Source organism: Anas platyrhynchos, chromosome Z, assembly GCF_047663525.1.
Source record: "Anas platyrhynchos isolate ZD024472 breed Pekin duck chromosome Z, IASCAAS_PekinDuck_T2T, whole genome shotgun sequence".
Lineage (NCBI taxonomy): Eukaryota > Metazoa > Chordata > Aves > Anseriformes > Anatidae > Anas > Anas platyrhynchos.
Genome location: NC_092621.1, coordinates 27,427,007 through 27,444,753, shown reverse-complemented (window position 1 = coordinate 27,444,753; position 17,747 = coordinate 27,427,007). Strand labels below are relative to the sequence as shown.

The 17,747-nt window shown below is 36.0% G+C and overlaps 1 protein-coding gene across 8 annotated transcripts in view; it reads left to right on the top strand.

Moving 5' to 3' along the window:
• Window positions 1-17,747, top strand: part of FCHO2 (FCH and mu domain containing endocytic adaptor 2) — an 89,518-nt gene extending 71,771 nt beyond the window's left edge. For 7 of the 8 annotated variants that reach the window (XM_038171027.2, XM_038171023.2, XM_072031477.1 and 4 more), the window contains 8 exons: window positions 346-475; window positions 5,044-5,155; window positions 5,795-5,950; window positions 7,798-7,930; window positions 10,593-10,792; window positions 12,955-13,019; window positions 15,063-15,227; window positions 15,466-17,747. In XM_038171027.2, coding sequence (XP_038026955.1) covers window positions 346-475; window positions 5,044-5,155; window positions 5,795-5,950; window positions 7,798-7,930; window positions 10,593-10,792; window positions 12,955-13,019; window positions 15,063-15,227; window positions 15,466-15,488 — 984 coding nt within the window. In that variant the 3' untranslated portion in view covers window positions 15,489-17,747. Of the gene's footprint in view, window positions 1-345; window positions 476-5,043; window positions 5,156-5,794; window positions 5,951-7,797; window positions 7,931-10,592; window positions 10,793-12,954; window positions 13,020-15,062; window positions 15,228-15,465 lie in introns of those variants that run through there. The other variant, XM_072031479.1, reaches the window with a different exon arrangement.

The window sequence follows — 17,747 nt, the reverse complement described above, 5'->3', positions numbered from 1 at the left end:
GCTAGTAGTTCTCCTTTAGCTGTGCAAATCTGCATTTGGTGCACACATGCACAGGGCTGTAGGCTTAAATTCTGCTGCAAAAAAAACCAGTATCAATAGTCTATGAAATAGTAGAGTTGATTTCCAAGGAAAATGTGTGTTCTCTGTTGATTTCCAAGGAAAATGTGTGTTCTATACCGAAAACTAGGATAGATAAAGTATTAAAAGAAATAAGAAATACTTTGAAATGTATTGGGGAAGATACATTACCCAGCTGGAGAAATAGAAAAACTCCTCCATTTACAGTATTTTTTGTTTTTAAAATCACTTTGTCTATTTAATACTCCTGTGAACTCTTGTGTTCAGCCTAGGCCATTCAGCCCTCCATTGACCTCTAACTCAAGTCCACCACCTGCAGCTCCCTTGGCACGTGCTGAGAGCATCTCCTCAATATCTTCTTCTGCTTCCCTCAGTGCAGCAAACACACCTACAGTTGGTAAGTTAAATTAACCATATTAACTTAACAGTGGTATAATTCCACCACTAAGTTTCACCTCTTAGGAAAACCATTCCTTGGAGTTAGTTGTTCCACACATAAGTCTAGTGTAGGTATTTCAAGCATCTTTTGAAATATCTGCTGCTAAGTGATACTGAGACAGGACAGTGTTCTGTCCTGCCAGGAGAGTGGATTTGATTAGATTAGGCCATTGATGCAATTATGGCGTGTTCTTTAGTGAAATACTTTTCAAAGTTAAAATATTCAGTGAATTCATATTCGGTGTGGTTGTATATGCGTTCATCGAGCACAATATGTTACTGTGCACTTGTTTGGACTATGTTATTTTACAGGTACAGAAATACTTCAGGATACTGATAAATTTGAATGAATATAAATATTCAAAACAGAGTTATGTTATTTTTATTTTGTTTGTTATTCTGTAATTGCAGTTTCAAAAAAAATGCATCTTCAAGTTATTGCAGTATTTTAACTAAGCAGAGCTAGTTGGTAAAAACAAAAGAACAATAAAAAAAAGTCAAATTATTTTCCACATGCTGTCACAAGTTTCAGAAGATTTTCTCATGTTTTTAAAGGGAAGTCCTCAATTTTTATATTTGGTTTTAACAAATAGTAAGGAGACTTCTGAGGTGTTTTGTTTGCTTTTTTTGTTGTTTTTTTTAAAGATGTTCTAACTTGTTTTGTTAGCAGAAGCATAATATTTCATTTCTGAACACTATTACCACTTTGTTCAAAGTGAATTAAACTCTGAGTTAACACTCAGTTGTCTCTGACTGGTACTGATGCTAAGAATTTCTCAGCCAGGCTCAGCATTTCAGGAGAGTATCTGCACAGCTTCTAGAGGGTAGTTCCATATGGAAAGCAATGCAGCTGTTTCCTCACTGTGTAAGACGTAGGCTAGTAAGGTCTGACCAGCTTTAGCTGCTGTGGTGGTGGCACAGTTCAGTGTCTACCATTTTCCCAAACCCTGAGAATCATCATAGAAAGATAACTGATATTTTGATTGTCAAAGTCCATCCAGGCTCACTTCCCCAGGCCTCAGCACTGGTCCCAAGGAACTAGAAGTTGGTGGCAGCAGCATCAATAGCTCCAGCTCTCTGTGTATGCATGTGTGTGTGAGGAAGAAGGTAAGGAGGTGTGTGCTGCCACAGAGATTTGACATGGTTGTTAACCTGGCCTACCAAAAATGAACAGGGCCAGTTCACTGCACTGTGTGTTTGAATTAAATAGACCTGGAGAGATGGGAAGGGCAGTGCAGGTGGCAGAATGACTTTGGGGCATGAGGATACTCTGCACTACTGTCTGTAGTCTTTTGGCTTTTGCACAATCTAGTGTTTTCCTCACCCTATTTGTTCCGCAAAATGGAGAGCTGACTCTTGTCTTGTTCCATGTGAACTTGTAGGTGTGCCTAATTGTATGTTTCTTTTATGCTTTAGCCTTATTTTCATTTGAAAAGAATTTATATATATATTATATTATCATATGTTTTTGCTTGAAATACTTTGTTTTCTTGCAATGTCTTGTTTCATTTAAATGTAATAGAGGATGATCTTTTGATTGGAACACTTCATCCAATAGAAAGGCTTTGTGACGCACCACCAGGTATTGTATTAGAAGCAGACTTACATGTTAACTAATCGTTCTAATGCACTGCACCTAATAAAATTGTATTTCTTTTGGAACAAGTTTCTCCAGCTATTTCTGGTGTCTGGCAGATACAAATAGCTTGAAAGTACAACTTCTTAATGTGTTGTATGTTACCAAAATCATCAAAACTTATTTAACCACTTCTTTGCAGCATAGTCTTCTATCTGTTTCTCCAAACATGCTGACACCTGGTCTCACTTCTTTAGTTTTGCTTTACTGCTTTTATTCAAAAAAGGGGAATACATTCTTACTCTGACAGTCCTTATTCTCATAAGACAAGTAGGTAAAAACATTTTTTTATATTCATATAATACGAAGCTTTGAAGATACAGATAGTAAAGATAGTCTTTTAAAATATATATATATTTTTTTCACCAAAACAGCTTAGCCAATGTTAAAATCACCTGAGTCTTTATTTCTGAATTGAACTGAAACCCTTTGGTTGAGTTATTTATTTAGCCTTTTTATGACCAATAATACAAGCTTTTATTCAGCAGTTTGCCACCCTCCTCAACAGTGTCAGTGTCACTGTGTGTCAGCACAGCTGACGTGCTGTTAACGGTGATCAGGACATCAAAGCCAGCTATGCAGGTGCTGCAGAACATCCTGCAACTGGACCCTTGAGCTGTGCTGCAGTCTGAGATGCAGCAAGTCCACCTTGGCACAGCTCTGTGTCATCCTGTCCCTCTGAAAAGGTGCAGCAGACATGGAATGCCACGATGCAGGATAGTGGTGCATTGTATTGTTAGGCTTATATTTTCAGCTGCAAGGCAACAAAACAATCACATTTAGTGTTTGGTTAGACAGTTTAATATGTTTCACTTCATAGTTTTTAAGGAGAATGCTTCGATTTCATGAATCATAAAGGGCGATGAAGATTGAGAACTGTGGAAATAAGTCGTAGTCCCTAAGACACACCTCAGAGAAATGCTTATACATATGTTTGTTTGCTTTGGTATTACCAGAAAAGTGTAAAGTAGCCTTGTTGTTACTAATAAATTTCCCTGTTTGGTGAAGAAATCAATGTTTGTCTTTTGCTGATAGGAATATAATTTATGTATTCACATTACTCTTGATTTTAAAATTTCGCTCTAAAGATACCTGCAACACTTTTATAAAGAAAAGATTTAGATACAATTTATAAATCTGTAGATAATCCGACATAATATGACATAAAATCCTCTTATGGGTTTTGCAGTTGTTTGTTGTTCCATCAAGTGCATACTTTGACTTAGGTGGAGAATACTTCTGGAGTTCGACATTTCATCAGACAGAATTTTGTGAATGGGTCTGGTTGTTAATACAGAATTTTAATGCCAATTTGTTTTTTTAAGTCATTATTTCTGCATTCCCAAGACTACTGAAAATTACAGCTTTTATTGCTAGCTTCCATGGAGAGAAACACAGCACTGGAAACTGGATCTATGTGTAAAGAACAAATAAAAATGATCTACTGTTTATATTTTAAAACAAACAAACAAAACAGCATCATGACATTTCTTTCATTGAAGAATCTTTTCTTTTTGAACACTTGTGACTAGAGCAGTACTATACATCTAAGAGAGCCTAAAGTTTGCAGTAATACTTCTCATAGCATGGAGAAGTATTCTGAACATTTTTATACCTCAGGCAAGAAATCATGACGGAGGGCAAGGTATGAAAGCAGCAGAATTAGACCAACTCTCATGTCTTTCACTGTTCTGTTGTTAATACTTCTTTCTCTTATCTCTGTATTTAAGCATAAAATCACATAGTAGACCTTCTGTGAAGAACAAGGTCTCAAATTCCTTTTTCTTTATGAAAGAGCCCAGAAGGTACAGCTGCTATTTTAAAGTAAATAGGAGATTAGTTGCCATTAGCAATGTTATACAGAAGCATTTTCTGTCTACTTCATGGTAGGAAATTCAAGTTTCTCGTTTTGCTTATGACATGAGAAAGACTGTACCTCCTTTATGATAGATATATTATGTGATATAAACCATTCCAGCAGTGGTACAAAAAGTTAGAGAGATGCTCTCTACTATGCAGCTGCAGTAATAAAAAAAAGATGAAAGTTCCAGTATTGTGGATTATGTTAAGTAGCTGGCCACACACTGGAAAACACTGATAAAAGTAATATCCCATGACAACCATTTTTTTTCAGTTGTATGGATTTTAAAAAGCCATAGCATGAGGTCTGAGTTGATTTTTGTAGCTATGCATTTTAATGCTGTTGTGTATGCACAAGCACCTATGAAGGCTGATGCAAGCCTGATAATTATTTTTCTTGCAAACTGCTGTGTATTTCCAAGTACCTCCAAGGTATTCCCAGAACCCTTACTACAAAAACAATTGAAAACATAGCAAAATATTTCTCCAGCAATTTCTGCTTGGAACTTTTAACCTTTGTTGACTGAAGTCATTAAAAGTTCACTTATGTAGAGTAATATAAATGTATATGCATTTAAGTTCATATATACTGTAGCTGAATTCTTTGCATTTCCCTGACCATTTTATCATACATTTTTCCATGCAACAAGCATACAGTAGGGGTTGTTGTTGTTGTTGTTTTTTAAGTATTGTAGTTAATGTCCAATGTCCTTTGGATCTGTTGACTTTAGTGTTATCATTAGCCATTTTAATGCAGCATTCCTCTAGCTCATATGTATTTCCTTGCGTCTGTCCATGTACAACGTGTCATATTGATAGTCCTGTTTTCTTAGGCTGCTAAGCAGTGTTTTGGTGGTGTGATTGTACTGTACTATGTTTATATTTTTCTAATAACTGTTCAAGTACTACTTCAGGCCCTACTGTGACCTTGATGGTAGTAACGTCTTGTAAAAATGACAGATACAGTCAACCATTCTGAAATCTATTGCTAAGCTTTTATAAATTAAACCTATACACTATATGTATTCTAGGTGTTTCACGTGGTCCCAGCCCTGTCAGCCTTGGAAACCAGGACACCTTGCCTGTTGCAGTAGCCCTTACTGAATCTGTTAACGCCTACTTTAAAGGAGCAGATCCCACAAAGTTAGTTAAATAGTGAATTGTTTTGAATGTAATAAGTTACAATTAAAAAAAAACAAAAAACAAAAAAAACCCACAATGTTTATACTTGTAATGTTTTGGGGAAAATGTATGTGCATTAGAAGGGGGTTTCACTTTTTTTTTTTTTCCCCAAGTGTAAGTGACAACAGTGGCTCTTTGCTCTCTGTTGTCCTGCATCCTGCTAGGAGCTCATATATCCCTGCTGTACAAAAGTAAGTTAAGTGAAAATATTGAAAATGAGAAAGGTTTTTATCATAGTCAGCCAGGTGCTACAAGTAAATTTGTGCAGCTCTATAAAGCACCTCATTCACCCTGTCACATCCCTTGCTATGCTAGTAGGCCTTGCCTAAGCATAGTTGTGCCATGTTTTCAAAGCCTTAATAATATCCACCAAGACTACTGTATGCTTAACCAGCTACACTTTTTTCTTCACTTTCATCTGACTTCCAAGTTGAAAGTGATGGTACATTGTTACAGTGCCACATTACCCTCATTTAAAATTGACTTTCTGTTTTGAATTCAGCTCATCAGATTGTGCAAGTACAGTGATTGTTTTAAAATCAGTAATTAAAACCATGTAGTTAATGAGTTGCAATAAAACTGATGTTTTCATTCTCCTAGATGTATTGTGAAGATCACTGGTGATATGACAGTATCATTCCCAAGTGGGATTATTAAAGTCTTCACCAGCAACCCATCTCCAGCTGTGCTCTGCTTCAGGGTAAAAAACACAAGCAAACTAGAGCAGATTCTTCCAAATGCACAACTTGTATACAGGTTTTGTATTTTTTTTTAATATAATAGTAAACTATGTGATTTCTAAAATTCCGCTTGTTTTATACATAAATTGGAGTTCTCTGCCATCTTGTTGATTTGCTTAAACATAGTTTAATTATATGAACTAATTTTGTTTAGCTCAGTTTCTTTCTACTGCCACCGTTAAAAATCTCAGTCAGGTACTGAAACTTATGCTAAATAAAACAAGAGCCATAAGAAGTACTTTGCAAAGGTAGCTATGTTTTTGCATGTGTTTTATACATGAAATGGTTTAACAAACTATTTGAAAAAAATATTTTTTCCCAATCAAACTATATGAACCATCTAACTAGTTATGAAGAAAAAAGATATAAAGAAAAATTACATATCAAAACTAAGAAATTCTTATATTGTCATACAAATTTATTTATGTAGTAACAGTGGTATGATTAAATGATGAAACAGTGGCTTTAAGTGGAAGACAAATAGTAGGAGGTATGCCTAACATCATTTGTTGGTTAATACTGTATTTTTAAGCTGTATTGTTTCTACAATATATTCAAGTCATTATGTGACTATATATATATCAAGTGTATAGCAGCATGCTTTGGAGAATTCTTAAGAAAAAAGGCTGGTGATTGAGTAGAATAATTGTTCACAGCATTTTGACTTCTTTTCAAAAAAAAAAAAGGACATTTTGTAAAAGCTGTAATTATTTGTTCCATTTAGAGGAGAAATTATTTGAAAACCTGTTAATCACTTCTAGATGGTACATTTTTAAAAATTACTGAAATAATTGAAACAAAACATATGCATCCATTCTTTCACATTTAATTTCATTGTGATTGTTCATACGTAATGTTTCAGTGTAAAAAATGTATTTGCTGCTTTTTGACATGAAAAGTAAGTGTTCATCCATATTTTACTAAAAATGGATGCAGCATGAATTACAATACTATTTTGAGAATCAAAGTCCGAACAGATAGTGTGATTAGATTCAAACCATTGCAGTAATATTTACTGTGGTCCAGATGCGCATTTTTAGCTTTTGCTTTGCACACACATTCTGCAGGCCTGCTTAGCAAATGGATGCAGGTCCTCACTGTATCCACAGAGCTTCAGAGAAGCTTTTTGATTGATAAATGATTTGTATTTTGTTTCTGAATCAGTATTCTTAAAAATTTCATCCTTATTCAAAATAAACATGATGCAACCAGAACTGAAAATATTCTTGACCTTCAAAACAGCTTTTCATGCTCCAGTAGCTCCAGACCAGCATTTTGATTGTGCAGTCCTGTTTGCTCTTAACTACATAGAGAGTTGAATAATAAATTACTTCATAGATTAAATGTAACTATAAGTACCTAAAAGGCAATTCTTTATAATTGAAAATTGTTTTTAGTGGAAAAAATTAGAAAGCTTATGCTTTCTGCAGATGTGAAAGTATAGTAACACACGTATAGCAGAAATCTTAGTGATGCTATAATATAACCAAACTTAATTATGATTTTAGGTCTAACTCCAAATTGGATACCATTCCTTTTCAATGACTCTTTGTATCCCGACCTCATGCACATCCTCATGGCACCTGATAATATTGAGTTTATTAAATATAAAATCCCAAATTAAATCTTGTGGTGTCAGTTGTCAGTGCTGAAAACTCACTGTTCCTTGAATGGAAGGATAATTTTACTAGATACAACAAGCTGATAGTTTTCCTTAATATTAAAAAGGTATAATTATGTGTCATAAAGCATTATAACAAACTCTTGCTTGACGAAGGGAAAGGATCAAGTCTTAATTATCAGACATCCCAAAAAGAACACTCAGTGTTGCATTCTCAGTCCTACCTTTCTTTTTCTTTGTAGTGATCAGTCGCAAAGTGATTCCAGTACTAGGGATTTTTGGATGAACATGCAAGCTATAACTGTCTACCTCAAGAAGTTATCAGAGCAGAATCCATCTGCATCCTATTATAATGTGGATGTTTTAAAGTATCAGGTAAACACATTTTTCCCTTTGGAATTTTTTAATGAACTCTGGCTGATGTCTAATCTACACAGAATTTATAAGAGTTGTTCTTTGCCTGATAGCATACAGATGAACTGTCACCCTGCATCCATATCAATTCTGGATATGTCACTGTTTCCAATCCATAGGGTCTGCCCAGGCTGAGTGCATTGCTGTTATGCCTTCATGTCATTCCCTTGGATTCCCTTGAATTCATGACGTGTTTCAGCTCGCTCACACCTTACTCCAAGTGTGAAAACTTTGAACACTGTTTCTTTAGGTACTTGTTAGCAAAGTCTTAAGTTTTCCATTAATTTAGGCATTTTTCAGGTATTTGTTTGTTTGAGTTTGTAATTCAATTGATTTGCTTTTGTAATTAATTAATTTTGGATGCTGTAGCTGATCAGGTGTAATATAAGAGAGCGAGTGATGTTCTGACCCCTCAGAAAATATGGAACAACTTCTCCTGGAAACCATTCTAGGCACACAGAGGACAAGAAAGTCATCAGGAGTAGTCAGTATGGATTCAGTAAGGGGAAGTCATGCTTCCCCTTACTTGATAGCCTTCTGTGATGAAACAGCTGGCTTAGTAGATGAGGAAAGAACAGTAGATATGGTCCGCCTGGACTTCAGTAGTCTCCCTTAAGATCATCATGGAGGAGCTGGATGAGCAGACAGTAAGGTGGTTCGAAAACTGGCTAACAGCCAGGCCCCAAAGGTGGTTATCTGTAGTGCAAAGTCCAGTTGGAGTATCCCAGGGGTCACTACTGGACCAGCCTTGCTTTAGATCTTCATTCATGATCTGGAGGATGGGGAAGATTTTGCTGTCGCAAGTTTGCAGATGACACAAAGCTGGAAGGAGTGGCTAATAGGTCAAAGGGTTGTGCTGCCATTTAGAGCAGCTGGCTGAAGAAAAGGGATGACAGGAACCTCATGAAGTTTAACAGAGAAGTGCAAAATCCTGCACCTGGGAGGGAAATAACCCCAGGCACCAGGACATGATGGAGCTACCCAGCTGGAAAGCAGTTTGTTGGAAAAAAAAACAGGGATCTTGGTGGACACAGCTGAGCATGAGCCAGCAGCATGCCTTGCAGAAAAGAAGGCTGATGGTATCCTGGGTTGCATTTGGAGGACTGTAGCCAGCAGCTTGAGTGAGGTGATCCTTCCCTGGTGAGCTGGTGAGGCCACAGCCAGAGTCTGGTTCTGGGCTCCTCAGTATAAGAGGGACATGCATGCACTTGAGAGTCCAGCAAAGGGCCACAAAGATGGCTCAAAGAAGGGACTTGGAGGATCTCTCCTGTGACAAAAGGCTGAGACAGCTGGGATTCATTCTTCAGCCTACAGAAGATGGGGGTGGGGGAGATCTTATCAATGTCTACAAACACCTGAAGGGAGAGTGCAAAGAGGATGGAGACAGGCTCTTTTTAGTGGTGCCCAGTGACAGGACAAGAGGCAGTGGAAACAAACTGAAAGCACAGGAGGTGTCACCTGAACATTGGGAAACCCTCTTACTGTGAGGGTGACCAAGCAGTGGCATGAATTGCCCAGAGAGGCTGTGGAGTCTTCCTCCGTGGAGATACTGCAAATCTGTCTGGACATGGTCCTGGTCTTACTGACTCTTGGTGGCCCTGTTTGAGCAGGGCGTTGGACCAGATGACCTCCAGAGGTCCTCTCCAACTGCATCCACTCTGTGATTCTGTGGGATGTTCTCACTGTCAACCGAAGACCTTAATGGAAATATACAGAAATGACACATTCATCTGAACGGGAGAACAAGGATTTCCTAGGCCTACCAATGCAGCTATTAATACCGGCGTAGTTTTCCACATCCTCTCAGTATAGTTCAAAATATTGCCATGCTGAATCTATAAAAAGAATGTTAGATTCACAGAACAGAAGAAGATTCACAGAAACCCTAAGATTGAAGGAACAGAACTGTTCTTTGGATTGCAGAAATGAGCACTGTGGAAAGAGGAGTTGTGAGGCCTTTACCACTGGGGAAAAGTGAGACATTGGCATGCCGTAGCCATGGCAGATGGAAAGAGCCCTGAGTTGCCAAGGAAAGGCAAGATAGGGCACAGGGAAATAGAAGGTTCCTCAGGCAGATAAGGAAGGCGGTAGGGGTATGCAGCAGGGCAGCAGCATGATCTTAACCACAGAAGCAGAAGCTTCCAGCTCTCCTACACCAGGAAAACAATGCTTTTAGTATGTAAGAACTGTTTTGCTGTCTGCCTATCCAATGACAGGTATTTCCTTTTGCTGCTTGGGGAGCTGAACTGATGTGAACTTACACAATTGGTAAGGATGTTTGCTCTGGTAACTTATTTCTGTGAGTTAGAGAACAAGACTAAAACAAAATTATTTGGACTGCAGAAAGGCAGAACAGGAGAAAGTCTCATGGGCCATAGAGAGTCTAAACCATCTTTTAAAAATAATTTATTTTAAAATTAAAAGAATGGCAATTACTGTAGGCTGCAACAATCTTTAGAATTCTGAGATTAAAGGCTCAGAGGTTGATTGTTCTTCTGATCTTTTGTCAGAACTTATGGTTATACTCATTACCATCATTCCATAATTCTGCCCAGAAGGGTAGATATTGTAATTAAGCAGCTTTCAATGTGTTTTTTTGTTTGGTTGTTTTTTTTTTTTACAGGTATCTTCAAATGGCATCCAGTCCACTCCCTTGAATCTTGCAACTTACTGGAAATGTAATGCTAGCACTACTGATGTGAGAGTGGATTATAAATACAATCCAGAGTCGATGAATGTGCCTAGTATGCTGTCTAATGTACAGGTTGTAGTACCAGTAGATGGAGGAGTAACAAACATGCAGTCACTTCCACCTGCAAAATGGTAACATTAATACTTTTCTTTCTATTATTTCAAGTTCATCTCATTGTATTCATTAGGGTCATAGCCTAAAATATTTTATTGGAAGAAATGGTTGAATTTTTTTTCTCTTAGTAATGTGCATAGGACATTTTCTGGTCCAAAATAGACCAAGCACAGCCAATTCGTACAGACTAAAATGAAACTATATTAAGCCATTCCAGCTGTATACAGGTCTTCATGAAATTTCTAATGTTTTCTTTTGGTCAAATAGACAGCATAGTTATTCTTAATAACATGATTTGCAACCAGAATCTCTTAATGGTTAAAAAAACATTATATAAATACATAATTTATATACTACAACTTCCACTCCTGATTCCATAACGTTAGTGTCACACTCAGGTTCCACATACGTCAGTATATTTGTATCCTCTGATCATTGTTCCTTGCAACATACAGATTTATCCTTCTTGATTATTTTAATTTAAAAGTTAGCATCTGATTTAAATTGTTTTAAAAGATAACTCACTAGATAGAAGAGTACTTTATAAGCCATGCAGCATTGTCTCTCAATTCGAGAGTTGTCACAATTATCACCTGACTCGCAGCTACCTGCCACCACCTCCTAAGCCTGCAGGCCATTTACAGCAGCACTTGAAAGTGAGACATAAGCCTCAGATAAGTGGTAGGAAAAGGCAGAGAAGTACATCCATGAGTGAAAGGTGACCAAAATTCAACCACTGCACCTGTGGTTTGGTAACATTAAATTACTCCCCCAGGTGTAATTTAATTCCAGGATGTTTACTTCCAAGGGGGTCAAGAGGGTCTTTATAACTGAGGAAAACGTGAAGATTAAGAGAGAAAAGAATGCCAAACTTTGTTAACCTTCCTATAAAGCAAGGTTCAGAAGAAGAATAAGTTTGATATACTTATCATGCAGGTTTTGATGTTTCAGGAGGCGATCCTCTTAAATGTGTTGATTGGACAATGTGATAATACAGAATCATTTTAAGTGGAAAAAAAATCTGTCAAGACTGAATCTTTCTAGATTTTCTATTTCAAGGGATCAAAACTTGTAATCAGATCATCTTAAGCTTTTTCTACTGGAGCAGATTCAGTATCCTGCCTGCACAACATGATCGGTTTCTCCCAGTCCAGGATTCTTCCACAAAACACTTTCATAGTGAAAACTAAGTAAAAACAGGAACATCTTTAGTGCTAGCTAGGAAGATTCAACACTTAGTGACAGTTTCACAGCAGATTCATCAGAGTAAGGGGTTCAATCCCAGCTATTCTGCCTTTCAACTAAGCAACCACCCAAAGCTAGAATTTTAAGCTTTGCAAGTTGATAAAAAATAAATACAGTTGTAGTGTTTGTCATGCTACATTTTTGGTCTACTGGGTTGGGTAATGGCCCATTGTGCTTTTTTATTTTTATTTTTAATAACAGTTTTTTAATTCTGTCTCTGGCAAATGACTGGTATCATCTGTGCTGCTTATGTGAACATTTCATTCCTGCTATGCCGATGTCAAAGACAATTTCACACCTGTCAGCATTTCATGCCACTCAGAGCGTTATTTTGTTGATTTTCCTATGATGGAACAGCTGCAAAGTGCTCAATATCGAAATGTCTTATCAATTTAGAGACCCCATTTTTCAGTGCCTTTTTCTTTTCTGTCCCTGTATATAATCAGAAGTTAAACTGTGTATCATAAACTTAAACCACATGCCACTTTTGCATGCTATAGTTTTATTAGAATAGAAATGGAATAAAATTTACACAGCCAAGAGTCTCACATAGGAGAGAGCAATCAGCATTGTTCCCATTCATACTATCACCATCAAGCATAAAAACTCATCTTTAAAACCATTTCCAGTGTGTTTGGCCTGTCTTTGCCCTTCAAAGACAAATATTTTTGAGTTGTCAACCTAGGCATAGGACAGTGTAATCTGTATAAAGAGGTCATGTACACATGAGCTCTGCTGCAAACTCAGGTTCAGTGCATTTGTTTGCTTTGTATAGTTTTCCACAAACTTATACAAAATAATCAAGCATTTTCATAAATATCCATTTAGAGATGTAGTTTTTATGTGCATAATCTTTTAAAGTACTAGTGTAAACTTACAGAAATAATTATCTAAAAATTGATGCTTGTAACTAACCTGTAACTTTCTCTTACAGGAATGCAGACCAGATGAAAGCTTGTTGGAAAATATCTAGCATTTCAGAGAAGTCTGAGAATGGAGGCAAGTTGATTTTTTTTGTTTTGTTTTCTTCTACAGAAAAATGGTAACAATAAAAATGTAATCATTTTAGCCTCTGCACCCTCATGCGTGTATACACTTCATCTCATGCTGTATCCTGTTTACCAGTGGCTGGCAGGGCAGCATGAGAAGCTGAAAAGGCTTTGACTTAGCATAAGCACTGCTCAGCAACAACTGAAATATCTACATGTTAACCACATTATTCTCATCCTAAATTCAAAACACAGCATCATATGAGCTGCTAGGAACAAAATTAACGCTACCCCATCTGAAACCAGCACAAATAATTTAATTTTAAAAGGAAAAATAGCGAACCCCCTTAAAAGCAGTTACCAGCTCTGAAATAGAGTTTAGATTTAGTAAGGAAATCATTACATATGCTATTACAAATGCTATTTGAAAATGAGCAATTATTCGAAGAAAAAGGATCTCTCACTCTCTTACGTTTTGCCACACATTGACAATTGAGATACAGTAGCAAGAGTGGAAGAACTGAAAAAAAAAATTAGAAAAATGCTGTGCTGAAACAGGCTCAACTCTAGATGATTCCTGACCAGCATTTTGAGGGTCTTTATTTTTGCATACAGCTCTGAGAAAAAAAAAAAGACTCTGTGCATCTGCTCAGAGTGGTAGGTTATGTGGCATTTTGTGAGGTGTCAGTAGGTATCCTCCACACAGCTGCCTTTCCCTGAAGTCCAATTGATGTCACAGTCCTTGAAGACTTTGTAGTTGGAATGTTTTTTCTGAATTAGAAAAGTAGGGGCAAAAGGGAAGCATCTCATCCACAAAGCGTCTATGTAAAAAATGGCCTTGTGGCCCTTGGAAGAGCCTCTAGTCCTGTTAAGAATTTAGTGAAGAGCATTATGAAAGCATAGATTTTCCTGTAAATATGTCTGATTTCATATAGGAACTATAAGCCTGGAAAGGGAAGCCCTCTTCAATTGGTGTAAAGGCTGCAAAGTTGTGGTGGTCATTTGAACAAAATCTGAGGGACGTTGATCTGACAGAGGTTGTTGCTGTAGTCTGGTGTACTTTACCATTCACTGACCTCACAGTTCTTTGCCATTCGTCTTCCATTTTGATTATGTAGGGATAGCTGTCTCTTTTCTTTTTTTTTTCTAAACTATATTTTCTTTTAAAAGAAAAAAAAGCCATACTAAAACATGAATGCAGCCAGATGAAAAACTACTGCACACCTGCAGAGTGGCATGAAATGGACTGCTAGTAATGCAGATCACATCTTGTGTGTGTCCAGTAGACTTCTGCATATCCCACTGGTTCTGTTATATTCCCTGGTCTTCCCACCATCTTTGTTTCCCTATTTCTTGAGTGCAAATACTTAATACTCACAATCCAGTGTTTACGAGGAAGTAATACTATGCCAGGCTTACATTTATAGGAACAATAGAAGTTACAGAAAAACTTCATATTAGGGTGAATGCCTTGAAGTCTGTTTATTCCGGTGCACAGGGTGGTAAAATGTGCTTTTTGTACAATCCAGCACGTTAGATGAGGGGTGAATCACAGAGGTAAAACACAACTGACTTTCAAAGCTCTTGAATATGAGAATCCATTTACCCAAACTATGACATACGTAATAAAGAAATGGAGTGGACTTTATGGCAAATTTATCAAGTTACTAGCTCTCCTCATCAATTAGCCATTCCTATTGACTAGGAATAGCAAGTTATTTTAAGCAAGTAAAGGGACTTGACTTTTACTATTGCATTATTTATTATTTAAATCTCATTATTTTCCCGCTAGACAGTGCAAGAACAAGAAAATGTTAAAGAACTAGAAAAAGGGAGAAGTAGCATGTTTTTTTAATGCCTTGCACTAGCTACAGAGGTGTATTTAAAATAACTTTGAACTATTGCTATTTTGTAATGGCACTGAAGTGAGCTTCACCAATGTCTATGAAAAATCAATTAAAGTTTTTTGGGAAATGTATTTAATTAGATCTTGTCTATGTTAGAAGAATGAGATGGGTTTTTTTTCCTCTTGGTACATTACTGTTTTTTATAGGTTCTGGATCCCTCAGGGCAAAATTTGAACTTTCAGAAGGACCCAGTAAACCAGCAACACTTGCAGTGCAATTCATAAGTGAAGGAAGCACCCTTTCAGGAGTAGATGTAGAGCTAGTAGGCACTGGCTATCGGCTTTCCCTACTTAAGAAGAGATTTGCCACTGGTAAGATGTTGAAATGGTTATGTACTGAAATTAATATATGATGTGTATTCTGTAGTGCTAAATTATGGATTATGAAACTGTTAAACAACTGATGCATAATGATGTTTCCTTAAAACACGTCTGAAAGTTGTTTCGCATTTCTTTTGTTTTTCCATAGTTAGTTAAACTGCTTACAGGAAAATACTGACAAAATCTATTTTACCTACTGAATGCAAAAAAAACTACCTTTATTTTTCAGGACGGTATATGGCAGACTGCTGATGAACCTGTGAAAGTCATTGGATCAAAGGAGTGCAAGAAGCTCACTCTGCCCCCTCTACTTCTCAAACACTATTTTAACATGCATTAATTTTTTTTAAATGTTGACCTACTTTGAGGCTGAACTACAGAACAGAAAATGCACTTTTGAAAGTCATTTTGCAAACTTTTTATTACTTTAATAGCACTGAACTTAACTTCAACACTGTCTGTAAATGATCAACTGCAATATTGGGGAAAATTTGTTAAAATTTAAGTAAATTTATATAGAAGTCAAAATGGTAATCAATAGTTGTAATGAAAGTATGAAATTGTATGTTATACGGTAAGCATTAAACCTTAAAACGTAGGAAAGTAAGAAATATTTGAGCTTTCCATAAGTAATATCAGATTCTTTAATTGCCAGTTTTTAAAGAAAACAAAGGCAAACTCATGTAGTTTTTCCATCCACTCATGCCATAAACCATTTGAGTTAGAGGTGTATAAAAATGTAACTTGATTCCCATGTATCATATATTATTAACATCTAAGTTGTTTTATATAGGTGTTTGTTCTTTTTTTTCCGAAGTGCAATGTGTTATAAAATTGCAAAAGACAGAAGAGATTTACTTCTGCAGTTAGTAAATTTTATGGGCGTTGTGATTGTTTGAATTAATGCTGTAGATTTAATTTATTTTTATATGAATTGCATAACATTTGTGCCTTTAAAAGAAACCTGTGCCTATCCAGTTTGTTATTCATGTGCCTCACTTCCTTTTTCAAAGTTTGGCCCTTCATAAAGAAAGCATACTGTTTTTATAAGACATACAACTTTATAAAAATTCCTTTGACTGGGATTTAAAAGGGAGATCTGCAAAAACTGGAGGTTGTTTTAAAAGAGGTTTAAAATACTGGATTACTTCCTCATGGGGTAATTGCAATACATGCAGCCATAGTAAAGGGAGATGCATCATGCAGGACATTGAAACTTCGATACAGAAAATTTAATGTCACCAAAGATGAGAATCCTGAAAAATCACTGAGGATTATAACAGCACACAGACAGCATTTCCCTTCACTTTGATTGCACGTCTTTGGAATTTAAGTGCTTTTGGAATTGTATGAAGTGAATGTAAACATAATACCTTGGGAGGAATAGCATTTCAGAAGGGTATTTTATGGCAGCAGTATGACAAGTACTGCCCTTTTTATTAGCTTAAATTTTATCTGTAACCACCAATTTTAATATTTGTCATCTACTCTTTCGTATACAGCCTAAGCACAGGGAAGTGACACATTAGTAACATTTTTAAAGTAAATTTCTAATTTAGAAAATATTTTATGTGTTTTTATTATCAAGTGTTTTTTTCAATACAGAAATCAAAAGTATTGGAGCAAAATAATTTAATAACGTGCAAGTGGGGATTTTATATGACCATTCACAATACCAGTATCTATTTTAAATTGTATATTAAAACAATAAAACTTGCTAGAACTAATTCATGCAGAACCGGTAATAAATTGGACTGCTGAAGCTTTACAGTAAATTAAGCTTTGCAGAGGCTACATAAATTCTGGGGTATACTATACACTTTTGCAGATGAGATTTCCATTATTAGCATTATGGGGATACTGTACTTTAGACGTGATTGGAAGAGTATATCTGGCTTCTAATTTGATGATCTTACTGAATGATGAATTTCTAACTCACATAAAATGGTACAGTCAATTTACTGGAATCTTAATTGTAATCTGCTTTGCAATCAAATGCTCTTTAACATTAATATGTTTTATTAGTGAAAACCCAAAACTGTATAGCTGTTTTTAATCAACCGTTACTTTCAATTCTAAGTTAAATGAAGTAGTTATGTTTCAGCACTTTTAAACTAGTCTTCATTCAGGTGATTATACATACATTTGCATTGGGTGCAGGTTACAATTTTGAAGCCATACAAGTTTATGTAGACTTTTTGTAAAGAAATTCAAAAACAATGTAAAAAATACATGTAGCTGTCTGATGAAAAAAAAAAAAAAAGAAGAAAAAAAGTAGCAAGCTGGTTCTTGCTTGTGTATACAGCAATATCCTTTGTAGCTGCCTCCTAAAAAAATAATTTGTAAACACAACTCTAAAGGATCTGAATTTTTATGAATTGTTACTACGTCAGACTGTAAATTAGAGCATACAAGTTTATCTTGCGAAAATTGTAAATACTTCTGATTTTTCATAAAATGTAAGTTTAAAAAATGTTGCACCCATAATAAACATGTAATATATAATTTAAA